General features: G+C 37.3%; 2 protein-coding genes across 2 annotated transcripts; both read left to right on the top strand.

Annotated features, from left to right (window-relative positions):
* The first annotated feature begins 467 nt into the window (after nucleotides 1-467).
* Nucleotides 468-3,280, top strand: LOC145159967 (putative myosin-binding protein 6). The gene is made up of 2 exons (XM_079079023.1): nucleotides 468-1,017; nucleotides 2,380-3,280. Exons 1-2 carry the CDS (start codon nucleotides 498-500, stop codon nucleotides 3,123-3,125), a joined length of 1,266 nt encoding a protein of 421 aa, XP_078935149.1. The 5' UTR covers nucleotides 468-497; the 3' UTR covers nucleotides 3,126-3,280.
* Nucleotides 3,281-5,044: 1,764 nt separating this feature from the next.
* LOC145159966 (HMG-Y-related protein A-like) lies at nucleotides 5,045-6,162 on the top strand. The gene is made up of 2 exons (XM_079079021.1): nucleotides 5,045-5,202; nucleotides 5,399-6,162. Exons 1-2 carry the CDS (start codon nucleotides 5,068-5,070, stop codon nucleotides 5,843-5,845), a joined length of 582 nt encoding a protein of 193 aa, XP_078935147.1. The 5' UTR covers nucleotides 5,045-5,067; the 3' UTR covers nucleotides 5,846-6,162.
* The last annotated feature ends 12,814 nt before the right edge of the window (nucleotides 6,163-18,976 follow it).

The following is an 18,976-nucleotide window of genomic DNA, read 5'->3' as shown; positions in this document are numbered from 1 at the left end:
ACTTAAAATTTATGAAGTCAATTTCTAGTACAAAATACAAGCTCAAAACGTATAATGAGTCAAACTCGGGCTTATAAGAACTTGACTCGAGCCCAATGTATGTGTTAATATGTTTGGGTCGAATTCATATGAAATTTGTTTTATTATGAATAGGTATTAAGTATATTCGAGTGAACTTGCTCAATCAAATAATTTTATATGGATGATTTTAACTATTGAAACTTTGAAATAAAATTCGAATCTTCCCCCAAACCAAGTTCAAAACTTCGTAAAAAGCTGGTCAAGCTCTCAATTAAATCCAATTACTATTGTAATTTATTCTCGTTAGTGGTAGAAATAGTATGATTAATACACTGGGTCCCATCACATTCTTTATGTCTTCCAAATTTTAGAGGCTCCCATCAACATCATTATTTCCCGAATTTCATCAACTTTGTCTCCTGCTTTCTTCCCTTTTTCATTTCTTTTAAACTTGAGGAACGCCAACAAAAACATCAATGGCTGCCACCCAGAAAACTCTCTTCATTCTAGCCTACGCAATACTCGAATGGACCCTAATCCTAATGCTTCTTCTCAACTCTTTATTCTCATTTCTCATCAGAAAATTTGCTACTTACTACGCCCTTAAACCACCTTGCTTTTGGTGTTCCACCATTGATCATCTGTTAGAACCAAACGACGACATAAACCCATTTCATAATCTAATTTGTGAAGCACATGCAACTGAGTTTATGAACGTATGCAGAAATGGAAAGTGCTCGTATACCAGCATGAACTTCAAGGTGGATTCTGTTGATAAATCATCCCACAGTGCGTCAAAGATCCAATCATCTCATGAAGAAAACGAAATGGTACAAGTCATGGATCTTTGTATCTTGAATACGAGTAGACACATTCAAGTTTTTGACCAGATTATCCCTATTGAGTGGACCGATTCATCAACCAGTTGTAGTAGAGGTTCAAGTTTAAATGGAGACGAAAACATGGTGATCAATGATGAAGATCAAGTCAAAAAAGGTAAAGATAGCTTACTTTCATCATGATAATATGAACGTGTACAAGGGATGAGATTTAGAACCGGAAAACCGGACCGGAACTGGAATCGGACCGGAACCGGAACCGTTAGAACCGGAATATATAGAACCGGTTCCGGGTTTAAAAATTGGTTTTATCCGGGTTCCGGGTAATCCGGGTTTGGGTCCATCGGGTCCGGGTAAAACGGGTCTAAAAACCAGAACCGTTGTTAGGAACCGGAACCGGTTTTTTGTGAAACGTTTAAAAGATGCATCTCTCATTCGTTTCAATTCCGATTGACATGCGGTTTTTTCCAACATGTAGTTTAGAGTTTGTACATGATTTTATACTATAAATTTATCATTTTTAGTTTTATATTCATTGACTTACAGGCCTCCAAAGTCGAGATATCAAAGCTGAAAGTTTTTAGTTTTTCAGTTTTTTTGTATTCTGTGAAAGTTTTAAAACACGCATATCTAATTCGTTTGAAGTCGGATTGACATGTGGTTTTTTCCAACTTGTAGTTTAGAGTTTGTACATGAGTTTAGACTACAATTTTGTCATTTTTGGTTTAATATTCAATGATTTACAGTCCCCCAAAGTCGGGATATCAAAACTGAAAATTTTCAACTTTTCAGCTATTTGTTTTTTGTACTCTGTATTCTGTGAAAATGTTAACACATACATATCTCATTCATTTAAAGTCAGATTGACATGCGGTTTTTTCCAGACTGTAGTTTAGAGTTTGTACTTGATTTTAGACTATAATTTTGTCAAATTTGGTTTCGTATTCAATGAGTTACAGTCCCCCAAAGTCGGGATATCAATATGAAAATTTTCAAATTTCAACCCACTAAGTAGTAAGTAATTACCAAAAAATTCCGGTTTTTCCGGGTTTCCGGTTCTAAACCCACTTTATCCGGTTCCAACCTACCCACTTTGATGTTTCCGGGTTTTTCGGTTCTAGACTCACTTTACCCGGTACCGTACCCGGAACCGAACCGGAACCGGTTCCTATATACCGGTCCGGTTTCCGGTTCTACAAAATCCCATTAACCGGTTCCGGGTTTTCCGTGTCCGGGTCCATCCGGTCCGGGTTTGGACCCACTTTCATCCCTATACACTACTACTATGTTCATTACAAAGGTCAAACTTGAAAATCTTCAAAATCAGAATTGATACGGATTTTGTTACAAATTTATTATCCACATGTTTTGATGTGTAATAAATGTTACGAAAATCTATATTATCAATCACATTTCTTTAAAAGTTTTTGAAATCTACATCAATCATATCAAGGAAGTAGAAGGATTGATGTTAAAAAAAAGTCAATGTAGTTATATATAGTTTTCTAATGTCATGCAGAAGGCGAATTCTTGCAATCATCTGGCTATGAAAATGAAGAAGATGAAGAAAATAAAGTTGCGACGATTGATGGTTTAATGGCAGAATTAAAATCCGAAAGACTTGTTGTATGTGGTTTATACATAGAACTAGATGAAGAACGTAATGCGTCTGCAATAGCTGCAAACCAAGCAATGGCGATGATAACCAGACTTCAAGAAGATAAGGTATCACTGCAGATTGAATCCATGCAAAATCAAAGGATGATGGATGAACAAGCGGAATACGATAAGGAGGTTTTGCAGCTGTTAAACGAACTTGTTATGAAGCTAGAGAAGGACAAGTTTGAGCTTGAAAACGAGCTTGAAATGTACAAAGAGAGATTCTTGAATTATGATGGAAAGAAGAAGGCAAAAGTGAAGAGAAGATCCATTACCAAGAAGTGTTTAGATGACACTAATGTTGTGGATTTAAAGAATTCGAAGACACTTGAGGAATCTGTTGTAGAGTTCGATGTTGAGAGGCTATGGATTCTAGATAAGCTTGGGGAGCTTGATGAGACGCTAATGATGTTGACTGATGATCGAGATGAGGGTCTTCATGGGAAAGCAAGTTTCGAAAGAGAACGTCTCTCTTATAAGGGAAATTTATTTCTTGGTGTCTTTGATATAGAGAGTATTGATGAAGGTGATGAGGCATCTCATTCCGTTTGGCCCATTCAAGAAAATATTAAGAAAAAAGGAGATACTAAGGAAGTTGAAGTATGAAACCTTAAACAAGAATCAAGAAACGATTGATTCAAGTTCAAATCTGTGTATATTAATTTGGGAAATGAATTGTTTTGCCTTTTTCTAATTGTTTAAAGATAAGGGCCAAAGATGTAGAATTTCAAAATACTAATACTGATCTCCATCCAACCCAACACCAATGGTTCTTTCAAGCCCTAAAATAAAAATAACACTCATGATTTATTACATGCACAAAAAAAAACCTTACAATAACTCCCTAACTCCATGTAATAACATTATCACATTATTAAAAATCATGCCACTATCACATCTCATCATCTAATATCATATACAACCATTGCACTTCTATTATAAATCTTGTGGTCCCCTAACATACACCTATTATCCTTTTCGTTTTAGTCTCTTGGTCTTCCTAGCCACAACCATACTTCAATGTCCTTTATCATCTCAAAACAAAAACATTATCACATGTCAAGCATACTACAAACCTTTTTGTTGTTATATAGTTATATCAGGATTCAAGATAGGTAAATCGTAGGTTTATGTGTATTTTCACATTTACTGGGTACAATAAACTTCGTCTTAGAGGTACAACATTATGGCCATAAACAAGGTTGTGCTTGCTACAACAACCGGGAGACCAAGGAAGGCAAACCCAAGGGGGTGTTTGTTTTATCTTTTAAAACATCTTTTAACTTTTCCTAAAAGTTAAAAATAAGCTAAAATGTGTTTGGTAAAGGCAAAAGATATTTTAAAAGCTATTTTTCGGATATAAGGAAAATGAACTTTTTGAAAAGTCAGGTAAACCTGACTTTTTGAAACTTTTGAACATTTTCAAAGTTAAATTACTTTTATAACCCCCAATGTAAATAGGTAAGCATGTCTTTTTTAGTCATTTTATATATAAAAGTTAAACCAAACGCTTTTTAAAATCAACTTTTGATTTTTGCCCCTCAAAAGCTAATCCAAACACATTTTAAAAAACAACTTTTGTAAAAAGTCATTTTACAAAAAGTTCTTTTATAAAAATGACTTTTGTTCCTAAAAGTTAAGCCAAACACTCTCTTGTTCCTAAAAGCTAAGCCAAACACCCTCCAAAGTGTCCTTGATTTTTATGTTTCAAATATCGAAGGGGAGTTATTGTCAATTTTATAATTTGAAGGATCTAATTGTTTTTTTCATTTGTTTTGTCGGTTCGAATAAATTAAGTACGGATAACCGATGGGCATTTTAGTCATAGTGTTATCCGTGAAGTGTGGCCTAGCTAGCTTTAGATAATTTGTGCTAACATAATCTAGGATATGATATTAAATTGTTATTAATATGCTTTTGTCTTTCTCTATTTAGAGCATTTATGATAATGCATCGTAAAGAAAATTACATCTTTATGAAAAAGTATAGAGTAAACTTCAAAAATAGTCCATATGGTGGTTTGGTGTTTTTGTGGAAGAGGTCCCATGTTTTTTCTAAATTGCATAGACGTTTAATTTTTTAATTTAATTTATTTTTGGATTTGGTCCCTAATAAAAATGATTGTTATAGAGTGGAATATACAAAAAAACGGAGATGGAAACCAATTGTTCATATGTGAAAGGATGATTAGCCCAACAAGTAAATCATTTTGTTCAATTTTTGGTTGATTTGCATGCTTGCATTACTAATCTTTTTGTTCATTTTCTTTTTAGATATGTGGTTAAAAGTATAAAAGTAAAAGTAATTTCTATCTATTTTTTGGGATTTTAATAATGTAAAGAAGAACAAAGGAGAGAAGGAGAAAACTCCCTCCTACAAGAAAACCACTTCACAACCACTACACAGTAGGCACGTCACCGATCCGCGTGATTCCATCCATAAACAAACCCAAAACCGTTGATCTAATCACAACAATAAATCTTGATCGTCCATTTCTTTCCTGAAGCGAGAAACTCTTCGCATAAATCGTCTCCAAAAGGTCTCTACCATGCACACACTTTGTTACTGTGCTTCTTCGAAGCTGACATCTCCTTTTCTCTCTTCTCTGTACAATCTCCTGCACTTCCTTCCAATGGCCGCCGCAAAACATACCCAATCTCCATCACTGCCACCATATTCAGAGGTAATTTTAACCCATTTCATGTTCTTACTTCTTTTGTAAGCCCTAAGTTTTAATTCAAGTTATTTAGTCCAGATTTTGTAGGTTTAGCTATATGGGTTTTTGGGTTTTGTTCAATTTACTGTTGGGTGTAGAGCGAATTTAGGTTTAGGGATGTAATTTAGGTTTAGAAATTGATTTTTGTTGGTGCTTTGTGCAGATGATTTTCGCTGCAATTGATTCGCTGAAAGGCAAGGAAGGTGCAAGCGAATCGTCGATTTCAGACTACATCGAATCAACCTGTGATAATTTGCCAGATGAACACACCAATATCCTGACTGATAACTTGAACAAATTGGTTGAAAGCGGCGAGCTAGTGGTGTTGAATGACAACTACATGCGACCGGAGCCCACCGAAACTCCGAAGCGCGGCCGTGGCCGCCCACCGAAGGCCAAGGACCCTTCTGTTTCAGAGGCTGTGACTCAGGCGGAGCCTGGGTCCGAAGTTAAGAGGGGAAGAGGACGACCCAAGAAAGATCCTAACGCGCCATCTTCGGCCAAGAAAGTTAAGGTTGGATCTACCTCGCCGCCGTCGTCCAAAACCGGCAGGCCAAGAGGTCGGCCACGCAAGGTGCAGCCGGAGTTGACGAGCGTTGAAGCCAATTAACCTTTAACTTGATGCAAAGAAGAGAACAGATGTTGCAGGCTGATTTCCAGATCAGAAGTTTCTAAGTTTAGAGTAATGTACAATTCTCACTGTATGATGTACAAGGAACTATAACTAGCATTCTCTGGATTTAGAAGTTTTATCTCTGCAAATTTCAATTACCTAACAAAAAGCCTTTTCTAAAGGGTTTCTTATTAGTTTAAGGTGTTTTTAATGTCTTTAGGGTTTCTTGTAATATAACTTCTATGTTAAATGCATTTGTGTGTTGTATTGTGCCTACTTTTAATATAAAAAGTATCAAATTGTTTTTCGACTTATATTATTACTTATTAGGGTTGATTTATGTTGTTACTATTTTTATATTTGATGCTTGTGTGTATTAATTGGGTAGTCCTTTTCCCAAAGTAAAAAAGATTCGAAAGTACTAACATTTAAAGATGTATAAACTTCGAACTACCCTTATCTTTGAAGTCAAAAGATTCAATAGGATAGTTTTTAATGCATAATGTACAAGTACAAATAAGTTTTAATGCACTGTGTACAAGTACTACTGCTTGGATTGCGGATATCAGAAAGTTATGGGCATGTTATTAAAGATATGTACAAAAGAGATGCTTTTCTAGTCTTTGTATAAAAATGGTGGAATTTTTTTTGTTCGATACCCCAAAAAGCATCATCACTTGATGGGAATTAAGGGAAATGGCATCTTGAAACATTCCACTTGGTAGGTAGTGTTAGTTAATTTATGATATGTTAATAGGATTATTATCGCTAAAAGGGCCCTATTATTGAATATATATACATAATACATCAAATTAGAAACAAGGTATGTGGTAACATTATCATGCAAATGATGTCATTTGAGAACAAGTTTCTTTGTATGATTTGTCCGTACAAAGGTAAGGTATAATTTGCAAGAACGAAAAACTAGAAAAAACTTGACAAATCTTCATTTAAGATCTTTTTCGAATTTTTATTTACGCGACTAATTGATCTTGTTTGTCATTATATTATTATTGTTTTTTATTATCTATTTGTGTATAATAGGTTGAAAATATCTAATATCACATAATCATTAAAAGCTCATGACAAAAACTTGTTAATTTGTTATAAATTTCGAAAAACAATTTTGTTTTAAAGAAGCTGTTATAATAGCTTTATTGAATTTCAAGAACTATTTACTTTGAAAAAAGGCCCAAAAACTTCTATTTTGCTGATATTTTGTTATTTAGGGATAAATACAAAAATTAGCGTAATGATAAATGTGTAATGTCATTAAATGATTATATTTTAAGTTATTACCATCTTTTAATCTATTATATTACTATTAACAATATTTTTGGAAAATATAAGATGAATTCCATTAATATCCATAACGAATTAGCGATATTTGTATTTTATTTGACAAAATCGATTCATGATTTATTATTGGACTACTGTTTTACCAATTTACAATAATTGCACACCTGCAAATGTTATATGTACCCTCAACGAATTATTCTCACACTATTATTTTACAAGCTACTATAGCCGTGCACTCGCGAATGATGTATAACTTCATTTATTTTCATAAATTTAGAATCACAATGTTATGTATGTCTAACAATATACTTATCAAATTCCTATATCTTTCTATACAAGAAGTTTTATTTTGAGCGATGTTCTTTGTAAAATTCTCCTATGCAATCCAAAATCCAATATGTCCTCGAAAGCGAAATGATTTGTATGCTTCATCGATATAGAGTTATCATTGCGAATATGAAAATTGCTGTTGTTTCGATCTTAACATGTTCCCTAATGTTGATTCAGATCATCTATACTTCTACCATGGTGGATCATATCCACCTAAGATGTCTGATTATATTTCTAACACTATGAACGACATTAAAGAAGACCATGAAAGGGACCCATAAAAGATAAAAGAGTCAAATAGTTAATACACGTGTAAAGACTCTCTTAGCATATATAAAAAAAATGATGAAATAAATTACTAATATTATGAAAAAAATGATGGAAAAATGTATTGATTGCACTGTAAGGAGTTTATGATACTGATATTAAATACGACATGTTACAGTTCAAAGAATTAAATTGATCACAGAAGCTCGATGATAAATAACATTAAAACTGAGTTTCACCAGCTCATGAAACAATTGTTCAAGGCTGTTGCACATTTTGAAAATCATAGTGCTTTTCAAGTAACCTTATTTTCAAACCGTCTTCAATGATTCATAGTCAACTTTGCTAAATTTGAATTTCAAAGCATTTTTATGTAGAAATCAGATTTCAAAAATCAGTTTTTTCAGATAGTAGATTTTGATATCCAAATCCGTATCCGAATTTTTGGATACGGGTTCGGATACCATTTTGAATATCCATTTTTTTTTGTTAATTTAAACAATCTAAAAATAGATGTATTTGACCAATAATTATACCAAGAAACCTTCTTAATCTTTATATTAAAACTTTTAAGCAACAAAACAAAGGAAAAATACTTGGAAACAATCTATAAAATGGTTAGCTCCTTTTTATAATACGTTTGCATTACCATTAAATATAATAATTACTCTAGGAACGATCTATCACGTTAGGAGATTTATAGTACAAACCAAGAGAAAATCTAAAATTTGCACCTTATCACTTCTCTATGCAGATCTTTCTTCATCCGTTAGCTCCCTTGTTTCAACTAATCTTTCTAAGTTGTCCACTTTGCTCTTTAGTTGTGCAATGTTGCACATTTCTTTTTGTCTTTCACCTGTACTCCAACCAGATAGAATTTTCTTTACATGTTTGAATTTGACTAGCAGATATCTATCAGCTGAGCCATAGCCTCTGAATGAATGCCATGCATTCTCGAACACCTCTTCAAAGTTACTTCTGAGCATCCATGAGTTGAAGAAGCGGAATGGGGGAGGTCCAAAATCAACAATGACGGGTTTGAGGATTAGATGCGAGTGATCTGAATCTTCTCTGGGGAGCGAGATAACTGAGGATAGGGTTTGTTGAGACATAAAATTGGAGCAAACAAGGAATCTATCAATTTTGATAAGTTTGAAACCCTCTTCCCTTAAAAATGTATATTTTCGACCACCCATTTGGAATTCTTGTAATCCATCATTTGCAATGAAACCGTTAAAGTCACTCGCTGATACTTTGCAAAATATTGAGTTAAATTTGTCCTCAGGTTTACGAACAACGTTGAAATCTCCAAAAAATACCCAATTTCCCAAAATGTCATTTTTTTAATTTGTATAACTCACTCCATAGAGCACGTTTGTCCGAGATCGATTGAGGGGAATAAACATTGGCTATAATTGTAGTTCCTTGAAACCCTTTCCATTGACCTGCAATGGCTATGTAGTATCTAGAGGTTTTGGAGCTGAATTTGGAGAATATAGATGGATCCCATATGCACATCAAGCCTCCAGATCTTCTAGTTGGATTTACTGCTTCAAACATGAAATTATTTGATCCCCAACAACCTTCAATATCAATTTGGTTGAAGTCTGATACACGAGTTTCCTGGAGACCAACAAAGTTAATTTTGTGTGTCTGCTTGCGTTTCCTAATCTATTCCACCTTATGGGACTTGTAATGCCCGTGTTTCTAGGCTAGACATTTATATTGACATTATAGTCTAGGTTAACCTTTGTAACTCATTTTGAAGAAATGAAAAGGAATTATGTGAATATTATGTGAATTATGTGTTTTATGCTTAATTATTAGGGCTTAATTAATTAAGAATAAAAATGAGCGTTAAAAATTAAATTTTAGATAAAGCCGATATCTATTAAGAAACTTGTAGTGGGCGTGACAAGGATTACAGATATATAAAGAATGCCGAAATCCGAGTTATAACGAAGAAGTTATGACCTGTCGAAGTTTCGCGACAAACCGACACGGGGCCGAATGTCGTAAAAAGTGAGTTTTTGATAAACTACTTTTTGGCCTTAGTGATCTCAACGAAACTTGTAGTATTCGTTAAACCGAGAGTAGGTATAAAAAGAACGCCCAAATCTGACTTCGTATGAGGAAGTTATGATTTTTCGAAGTTTCAGTTAGCAGTAGACAGCTAAAAACTCGAATTTTAGATCGAGTGATTTTTAGCCGACACGACCTAAACGAGAATCGAAGGTCTCGTCATTAGTAGCACAACGGTAAAAAGTGACGAAAACGGACGTCGGATGAAGAAGTTATGAATTTTTAACGGATTTCCCGTCCCGGTCTGTTAAAAATAATAATTTAAAAATTAAAGTCAAAATTAGCTGACGAAGTCTAAATGAAAGTTGTAGAGCGTAATTTTACCTACGCGTGCATATAAAGAACGTCAAAAACGGAGCTCGTATGCGAAAGTTATGGATTTTAGAAGTTTTGGCGCGAACACCGAGGAATTTCGCATAGGTGGACTTCGGCCACGTGTCCTCGCCTCGCATGTGCCACATGTCCGAAATAAGGCTGAGTCATCCGAAATTCTGCTGAGTCAACGGAGGCCACCTGTCGACGCGTGTCACCTTCTCCTCGGACCGAAGGCTCGGCCAATCAGGAGCTGCCTCGTACCCCTCTATGACGCGTCCGAGCTTCGCAAACGGTGCCACGACTCCGAGCCTCGCACATGGGTCACGAGTCCGCGGTCCAATCAGCAACTGCCACCGAGGCCTTCGCACGTGCAGCCTCGTGCGAGCCATCCCCCTGCGAGCTTTGGGTCTGCGACGCGTGGATTCCTTCTCAGCCGTCGGATCAGGAATTCGGACCCCTATAAATAGAAGGGTCCTGCGAGCCTTCTCGGGTACTTTTGAGATTTTGTCATCTTTCACCCCTTTCTTCATATTTTCTTCATATTAACATCCCCCGAAGCCCCGGTATCGATTATAAGCCCCGGAATACGCCACGAAGTGCCCGTGAAGCCCGAAAAATTTATCTTTTCGGTTTCGAAGCCCGACTTTTGCAGAGCTCGGTTTCTCAATAAAACTCCCGGTTTTATTAGAAACGAACGTTTTAGGAAACGAATTGCTGCCCGATTATCATCAAAACAAGTGAGTGTATAGTCACTTTCATTTTACACATAGATATGAAGTATTTACCTTATAATACGTGCTATGTGCAAATATATTAATTGTTTATTTGAGGTGACTATTGAGTTGATGTTTTATACGAGTTTTAAACTGTATAAGTATTTTTATTTACAAATATGTTGGGTAGAACATGGGTAGATAGTGATGAGTGATAAGATAAAAGTGATGAGAGGCCTCGTTGTGATTTGTGATTCAGTCATCTAGCGGAGTTTGGATGACGACCACGGACTTTCTAGACAGTCAAGTGGGAAACATTAGCAGGTCCGCAACCTGTAGGTGTTAATGAACTTGGGTGTTTATTCGCTGTACTCCATCCCCCTCATGGTTGCCTTTAGGACATGTATGGCTGAGGAAACCCCTTAGCAGTAGTGTCCATCCCGATCATATTCTTTAGGCTAGGTCCCTTGTGAAAAATGTTTAGGGACGTAAAGTGAGGATAACGAGAACGGGTAAACAGGGTTATTGTTGATTGGTGAACTTAATAAGTTTATTATTACTGTGGGTTGAAAACCCTATATGCTCACCAGGCTCCTAAGCCTGACCCACTCAGTTTTTTTTATGATTACAGGTAGTGGACCCCGAGCATAGTCGGAGGATGACGTGAGATTTTTGGATTATAGGCCAGTAGTTGTAAATAACTGTAGTAAGGCTTATAATGTCTTGTTTATGCTTTTGATCTGTATCGGAACATGACATCCCGAGGTTTTTATATATATGGAAAATATATACCTTCTCAATGAAGGGTTTTGATAAACTTTTATCATATGTTGTTTGAGGACCAATTCCGCAACATCTTTTGAAAAGATTTCTCTGATTTTATTTTAAAAAGCATAAATTAAATCGGTCTTTTCTGGCCGAGAAATTAGGGGATGTCACAGTTGGTATCAGAGCATTAGTTTAAGCGAACTAAGAAATATCCTACGATTTCTAGACTTAAACTTAGAATGCTAAGTGATGATTGTGAGATGAGTGTCTACCATATTTTAGACACGAGCACTAGTTTATTTTAGGAAAGATGCCTAAAATGCCCTTATGTGTTAAATGCTATGTGTTTGCCATGTGTGCCATTATTTGTTCGGATCTATGGTCTGTTGCCGACCGGATCTGGAAACCTTATGTGTGTAGGATTCTAAGCGTATGATTACGAGATTAGAACTAACATGTAAACGTTTCGGAGTGATAAGGGAATTGAAATTGTCTAACAAGGATAGAGACCTAAATTCGCCTTATTCGGTATATAGATAGTAATGGCAAGAACTCGTAGTGGAGTTGCAAATGCAAACGGAAACAGGGATCAACAGCCTCAACCTCAAGTAGTTGAGCAAGTACCTGTTGTAGGAGCTGCACCTGAGCCAATGACGATGGCTGGGGTACAAGCAATGATGCAGATGATGTTAGATCGCCAGATGGAGGAGACAAGGCGATTACTACAACAGCATAGGGAAGAGACTACGATACCTGTTGAACAGCCCGTAGTGAATGAAGGGCAATCAGTAGGAGGGAACTACAGTGGGACTCTTGGTCAAGCCAACCCACCGATAGTTAGACAAGACAACCAGGATGGAGGAGCTGATGGACGCGGGTGCAAATATAAAGATTTCATGGCATCTAAACCACCATGTCTATCTGGGAGTCCGACACCGGTGGAAGTCATGAACTGGATCTCCGAAATGGAGACGATGTTTGAAAGCTGTGAGTGCAACAACAAACAAAAGACCGCACTTGCAATTCCTCTGTTAAAGTCTGGTGTGTTGAGCTGGTGGAAATTACTAGCTGATTCGATGGCCAAGGGAGAAGCTAGTAAGATGTCTTGGGAAGACTTTGTGCTACAACTGAAACTGCAATACTGCTCTGAGCAGGACCTTCTTAAAATTAATAATGAGTTCCAGAATTTAAAGAAGGGAAAGATGAGCGTTACTGAATACGCTGCTAGTTTTACTGAAAAGATGAAGCTTGTTCCTTACCTAGTTCCAACTGAACTCTCTAAGGTCAACAAGTTTGCCCTCGGATTACCAGCGTACTTTGGTCCGATGGTTAAGCAAGCAACCACTTTGAAAGCCTCCATCTGGGCTGCTAAGAATGTGGAGGTTCAGATCAGGGAGAAGGGTCTGGAGAGGGTAGAAGTTGGTGAAAAGAGAAAATTTGAAGGAACTTCAGGTTCCAACAAGAGAAGCAAATTTTCTAAGTCTAAGAAGTTTGGAGGAGGAGGAAGTGAAGTGAAATGGTGTGAGAAGTGCAAGAAAAATCACTCTGGGAAATGTAGCGAGGAGGTAACTTACTACAAATGTGGAAAGACTGGGCATTATGCCAACGTGTGTCCATCCGACAAGAGGGTATGTTTTGAGTGCCATGAAGAAGGGCATGTTTTTAAAGACTGTCCAAGAGGAAGGATGCAGCAAAGCCCAATCTACCACCAAAGCCGAAGGCGAGAGCCTTTCAGATGACCCTTGAAGCTGCAAAAGAAGAAGTCGATGTCGCTTCAGGTACCTTTCTCGTAAACGAATTGCCTGCCCAAATTTTGTTTGATTCTGGAGCCAATTACTCCTTTATATCGCATGAATTTGGTAGAAAACTAGCTTTGCCTGTAGATAGACTAGTTAATGCCTTATTAGTTGAAATTGCTAGTGGCAAGTTTGTACCTGTTAGCCATCGTATGAAAAACATCATCATTGACTTGGATGGGAATAAGTTCCACGAGGAATTATTGCCTATCGAGTTAAATGGTTTCGACATAGTTTTAGGAATGGATTGGCTTAGCGCTAATGATGCCGAGATACTGTGTAGGCAGAAAATAGTAAAAGTAAACCCGCCAGGGAAAGAGTCGTTTATGGTGTACGGAGACAAACGCAGAGTAAAATCTGGAATCATTTCCCTAATGAAAGCCAGAAAGTGTTTGGCCAAGGGGTGTACATCATATTTAGCGTTCGTGATCGATGCTAAGAAGGAAAAGAAGGAGGTGCAGGATATTCCGGTGGTATGTGATTATACGGAAGTCTTTCCCGAAGATCTTCCCGGATTGCCCCCTGATCGACAAGTTGAGTTTCGTATCGACTTGTTACCAGGAACGACGCCAATAGCCAAAGCACCGTATCGATTAGCACCAACCGAAATGAAAGAACTTATGACACAACTTCAGGAGTTATTGGACAAAGGTTTCATTCGACCTAGTTCATCACCCTGGGGAGCCCCTGTGTTGTTTGTAAAGAAGAAAGACGGGAGCATGAGAATGTGCATCGATTACAGAGAGCTGAATAAAGCAACCATAAAGAACAAGTATCCATTACCAAGGATCGATGACCTGTTCGACCAGTTGCAAGGTTCGAGCTATTTCTCGAAGATCGATCTTAGGTCAGGATACCATCAAATGAAGGTGAGGGATCAGGATATCGAAAAGACTGCGTTCAGAACAAGATATGGACACTATGAATTTTTGGTTATGTCGTTCGGATTAACCAATATCCCAACAGCTTTCATGGATTTAATGAACAGGGTTTGTAAACCATACCTTGATAAATCCGTGATAGTATTCATAGACGATATCTTGATTTATTCGAAAAGCAAGCAGGAGCATGAGAAGCATCTGCGTGAAGTGCTGGAAGTTTTGAAAAAGGAGAAGTTGTATGCCAAGTTCTCCAAATGTGAATTTTGGATTCAAGAAGTCCAATTTTTAGGTCATGTGGTTAACCAAGAAGGAATAATGGTTGACCCAGCAAAGATCGAAGCTGTGATGAAGTGGGAACAACCAAAAAGTCCTACGGAGATTCGAAGCTTTTTAGGATTAGCCGGATATTATCGCCGATTTATCCAAGGCTTTTCTTCGATCGCTACTCCATTAACAGCTTTGACCCACAAAGGAGCTACTTATGCTTGGAATGAAAAGTATAAGGAGGCCTTTGAAAAGTTAAAGAAGAGACTGTGTGAAGCACCAATTCTTTCGTTACCTGAAGGAGTTGAGGACTTCGCAGTCTATAGTGATGCCTCTGGAGTTGGGTTAGGATGTGTTCTGACCCAAAGGGATAAAGTGATAGCATATGCATCGAGGCAGTTGAAAGAGCATGAAAAGAACTACCCCACTCATGATCTGGAGTTGGCAGCGGTAGTATTCGCCTTAAAGATATGGAGGCATTATCTTTATGGTACTAAGTGTAAACTTTTTACCGATCATAAGAGTCTTCAATATCTCTTTAATCAGAAGGAATTGAACATGAGACAGCGGCGCTGGCTGGAACTACTCAAGGACTACGACTGTGAGATACTTTACCACCCTGGTAAAGCAAATGTTGTTGCTGATGCTCTCAGTCGGAAGGTAAATCTTGAAAAGAGAAGGCCAAGAGGGTTGAGAATTGAAGTCGTCTCGACAATTGTGGAAAGTATAAAGAAAGCTCAGGAGGAAGCTTTAGAAAAAAATAACCGAAAAGAGGAACGTTTGGGAAAAACGTTGGTGTTTGATACAAATGGTCAGGGATTGAAGGTATTCAAAGATAGGATTTGGGTACCTAAGACGGGAGGAGTAAGAGGTCTTCTGATGGAAGAAGCTCACAAAACCATGTACTCGATTCATCCCGGCAGTACGAAAATGTATAGGGATCTAAAACCCTATTACTGGTGGCCGACGATGAAGCTCGATGTTGCTAAGTATGTGGCCGAGTGTGTAACTTGTGCTAGGGTTAAGGCACAACATCAGAAACCATATGGGAGTTTAGAACCTTTACCTGTACCCATGGGTAAATGGGAAGATATCACTATGGATTTTGTGACTAAAGTGCCCAGAACAAGGAACGGTCACGACATGATTTGGGTGGTCGTTGATCGCTTCACTAAGAGTGCGCATTTCATAGCCGCTAATGAGAAATGTATTGGATAAGGTGTCTAAGTCCATAACTATTTCTGGTATGTACTTGACCCGACCCGGCATGGTCCATTTGGGTTGCATGGCATCATGCACTTGGATAGACTAAATGAGAGAAATAAGACACTTATGGTTTATTAATATATTATAAGTTCTAATATATTAATACTAAGAATAATTATATTTAGTTAGTATTGATCAATAATTAATTTAGAATTAATTATGTGATCAAAAGAAGACTAATTAAATATATGGGTTGATTGTGTCAATCATCCATAACTTATATAGTGGGCCAAGGCTCCATGGATTATCAAGTTGGGTTAAACCCATAAGATGCTCCATGGATGCTCCATGGGGGTTACATAACCCATGGGTCATGGAAATGAAAGGTCATGACAATTAGGGTTTACATGGTGTAACCCTAACTGTAACATACTATATAAAGAAGCTATTATTCACCATTTTCGGCCACTAGAGTGAATCAAAGAGGGCTAGCCGAAAATCCAAGTGTTCTTATTCTCTTAGAGTTTATTCCAAGTGTACTTGGTGTTGTGTGAAGCATTTGAGGCATCACACTGGGGTGCTAGGCTCTCAAGGTTTCAAGGAATCATAACAACTACAAGGTATGTATTTCTAGCTATCTTTTATATTATCAAGTTCCCCATGTATGCTAGATAGGTTTATGAACCTTGGAAAAAGTATTTTGCATGTATCTTAGACAAACATAGATCCAAGGTTTTCTAGGGTTGCATGTACACTTAGGAGTGTTAGAATTGCTCAAAACCCATCAGTGGTATCAGAGCCTAGGCTTGCTTGTTTGATACTTGATGCAAAATTGTGGAAAAAGTCGATTTTTTGCTGTCTGCATGATGAACTCGCCGAGTCCACGAGGGGACTCGCCGAGTTCATGTGAAAACTCATCCTACTCATCGAGTAGGTTCGTGCACTCGACGAGTAGGAGCCTCAGAATGCAGATTTTCAACTTTTGCTGCTGGAAATGGACTAGAAACATTACCCTAAACTGTTTTGGTGTTATTAAACTTGTTTTAGATGGTGTAATGTTTGTTCTAATCCATTTATAATGGCTAATATCAAAATTACATGATTATATGTGTTCATATGTTCTTGAAATTTTGATATGATTAATTCATGTTCTTATGAGTTCTTGATAGATCATAGGAATTACATGTTAAATTTGTTTAATGCTGAATTCATGATCTTTATGTGTTTTAATGGAGTCCATAACTTGTCCTCAAGTTATGGATAACCAAAAGTCTCTTTGTGTTAAAACCATTAAAAGAACACACAAGTTACAAAAATGAAGAGTCTTCATTTAATAACTCATAAGTTATGAATTGAAGAGTTTTGTTAAGTTACAAAACTTGCCCTCAAGTTTTGGAACATGTAAAGTCACCTAATTAACTTTAGTTCCAACCCCTAGAATTTTAAATGTTAAAATTCAACCCTTATACTTTATGATATTATAAGTTTAATAATATATATATATATATATATATATATATATGTATAAGATCAAGTCGTTTTACCGTTAGTAGGCCTCATTCACGAAGCCGGTCTATAAGGGGGGTATAAGGTTGTTGCCTATAAAATGGCAGCTTAATGGGTGTCCACTCTCACCCACCGCTTCCTTGACTGGTGGAGGGTCGTTAGCCGAACGGGTAGGACAATGACTTAAAATTCTCATTAAAAGTATAATGATTATTATAAAGTAACTAATTGTTTTATAAATTCCCAATCTTAGTTACTTTAGGAAAAATGTGAATAAGGTGCTAATCCATGAAATTACACTTTGCACTTTGTTTAAGTCGTTGGTGGAGCGTGTGTGGTTTACCGGCACACTAACTTGGACTTAACAAGGTAGGCAAAGGGTGACTTAAGGTTTATCATAGGGTCGGTGGAACGCGTGTGGTTTACCGGCACATCGATTAAGTGAAAAACATTAAGGGTACCAAGTAATTTGCATGGTTACTTCACACCTTGTTTTGTGATCCTCGGTATCCTTGTCACAAAACATGAAGGGAACACTCGAGATTGAAACATGCCATTGAAAAAAGTTCAATGAATCTCAAAAGAATCTAGGAATTTCTAAAAACCAAATAAAACCTAATAATTTATATTTCGTTTTCATGGTGGAAATTGGTGAATCGTCATTCACCTACCTTTCAAATATGTTATAGCTTGGATTACGACATCCCTCTTCTAAGTTATAATATATTGTGATTGGATCCTAGACTTAATATTACATTTGGGTGTTTTATTAAGGACTATTTCTATATCTAAACTAAACTTGTTTTCTTCTTTTCAGATGTCTTCCAACAATGCTACTCCTGGCTCGAACCCTACTGGCTCCTTCTCTCTCATGAACCTTTGTTGAAGAGTCATATTTGATGGATCCAACTTTACTGACTGGATCAGAAACATCAGGATGATCACTCGATACGAGAACAAGGAATATGTTCTTGACAAGGAGCTTAAGGTGCCTGAGCCAACTGCTACTCCTGAGGAGTTTGCTGAATATGAGGCACATGAAAGAGATGCTACCAAAGTGGCATGCATCATGATGGCCACTATGACAGCCGAGCTCCAAAAGTCCTATGAGGACTACTATCCTTTTGAGATGCACCAGGATTTGATGGACCGCTACCATCAGAGTGCTCGTCAAGAGCGATATAAAATCATCTCCTCCATGATAACAACCCAAATGAAAGATGGTGAACCCATCACTGGCCACATGCAGAAAATGCAAAGGTATGTGGACCGTCTGATGAAGCTGAATGTGAACTTCCCAGAGGAGTTAGCAATAGATATCATTTTGCACTCCTTACGATCGTGTTATGATCAATTCCGCATGACATACCACATGAACAAGGAAGAAGTCACCCTCAGCAAACTTCAGGGACTCCTTAAGACCGCAGAATCAGGTCTTAAAGGTAAGTCGGTTGTTACCACTTCTACTCCTACTCCAAACTCCACAACTGCCCTGGCAATCGGGAAAGGGAAAGGTAAGAAGAGGAAGACCCCTTCGAAGGGTACCAAGGGTAATACTCTTGATGGATCCTCTTCTAGCGGAACCAAGAAAAGTTTCGTTACACCTTCTTCTGATCCCAAAGAGGCTGAATGCTTCTATTGCCATGAAAAGGCGCACTGGAAGCGGAACTGCCCAAAGTACCAGCAAGATTTGAAGGATGG

The sequence above is a fragment of the Lactuca virosa genome, chromosome 2 (genome assembly GCF_052849685.1).
Source record: "Lactuca virosa cultivar CGN04683 chromosome 2, Lactuca_virosa_CGN04683_v6, whole genome shotgun sequence".
Classification (NCBI taxonomy): Eukaryota; Viridiplantae; Streptophyta; class Magnoliopsida; order Asterales; family Asteraceae; genus Lactuca; species Lactuca virosa.
The sequence above is the reverse complement of the archived record's forward strand: the minus strand, read 5'-3'. Positions and strand labels throughout refer to the sequence as shown.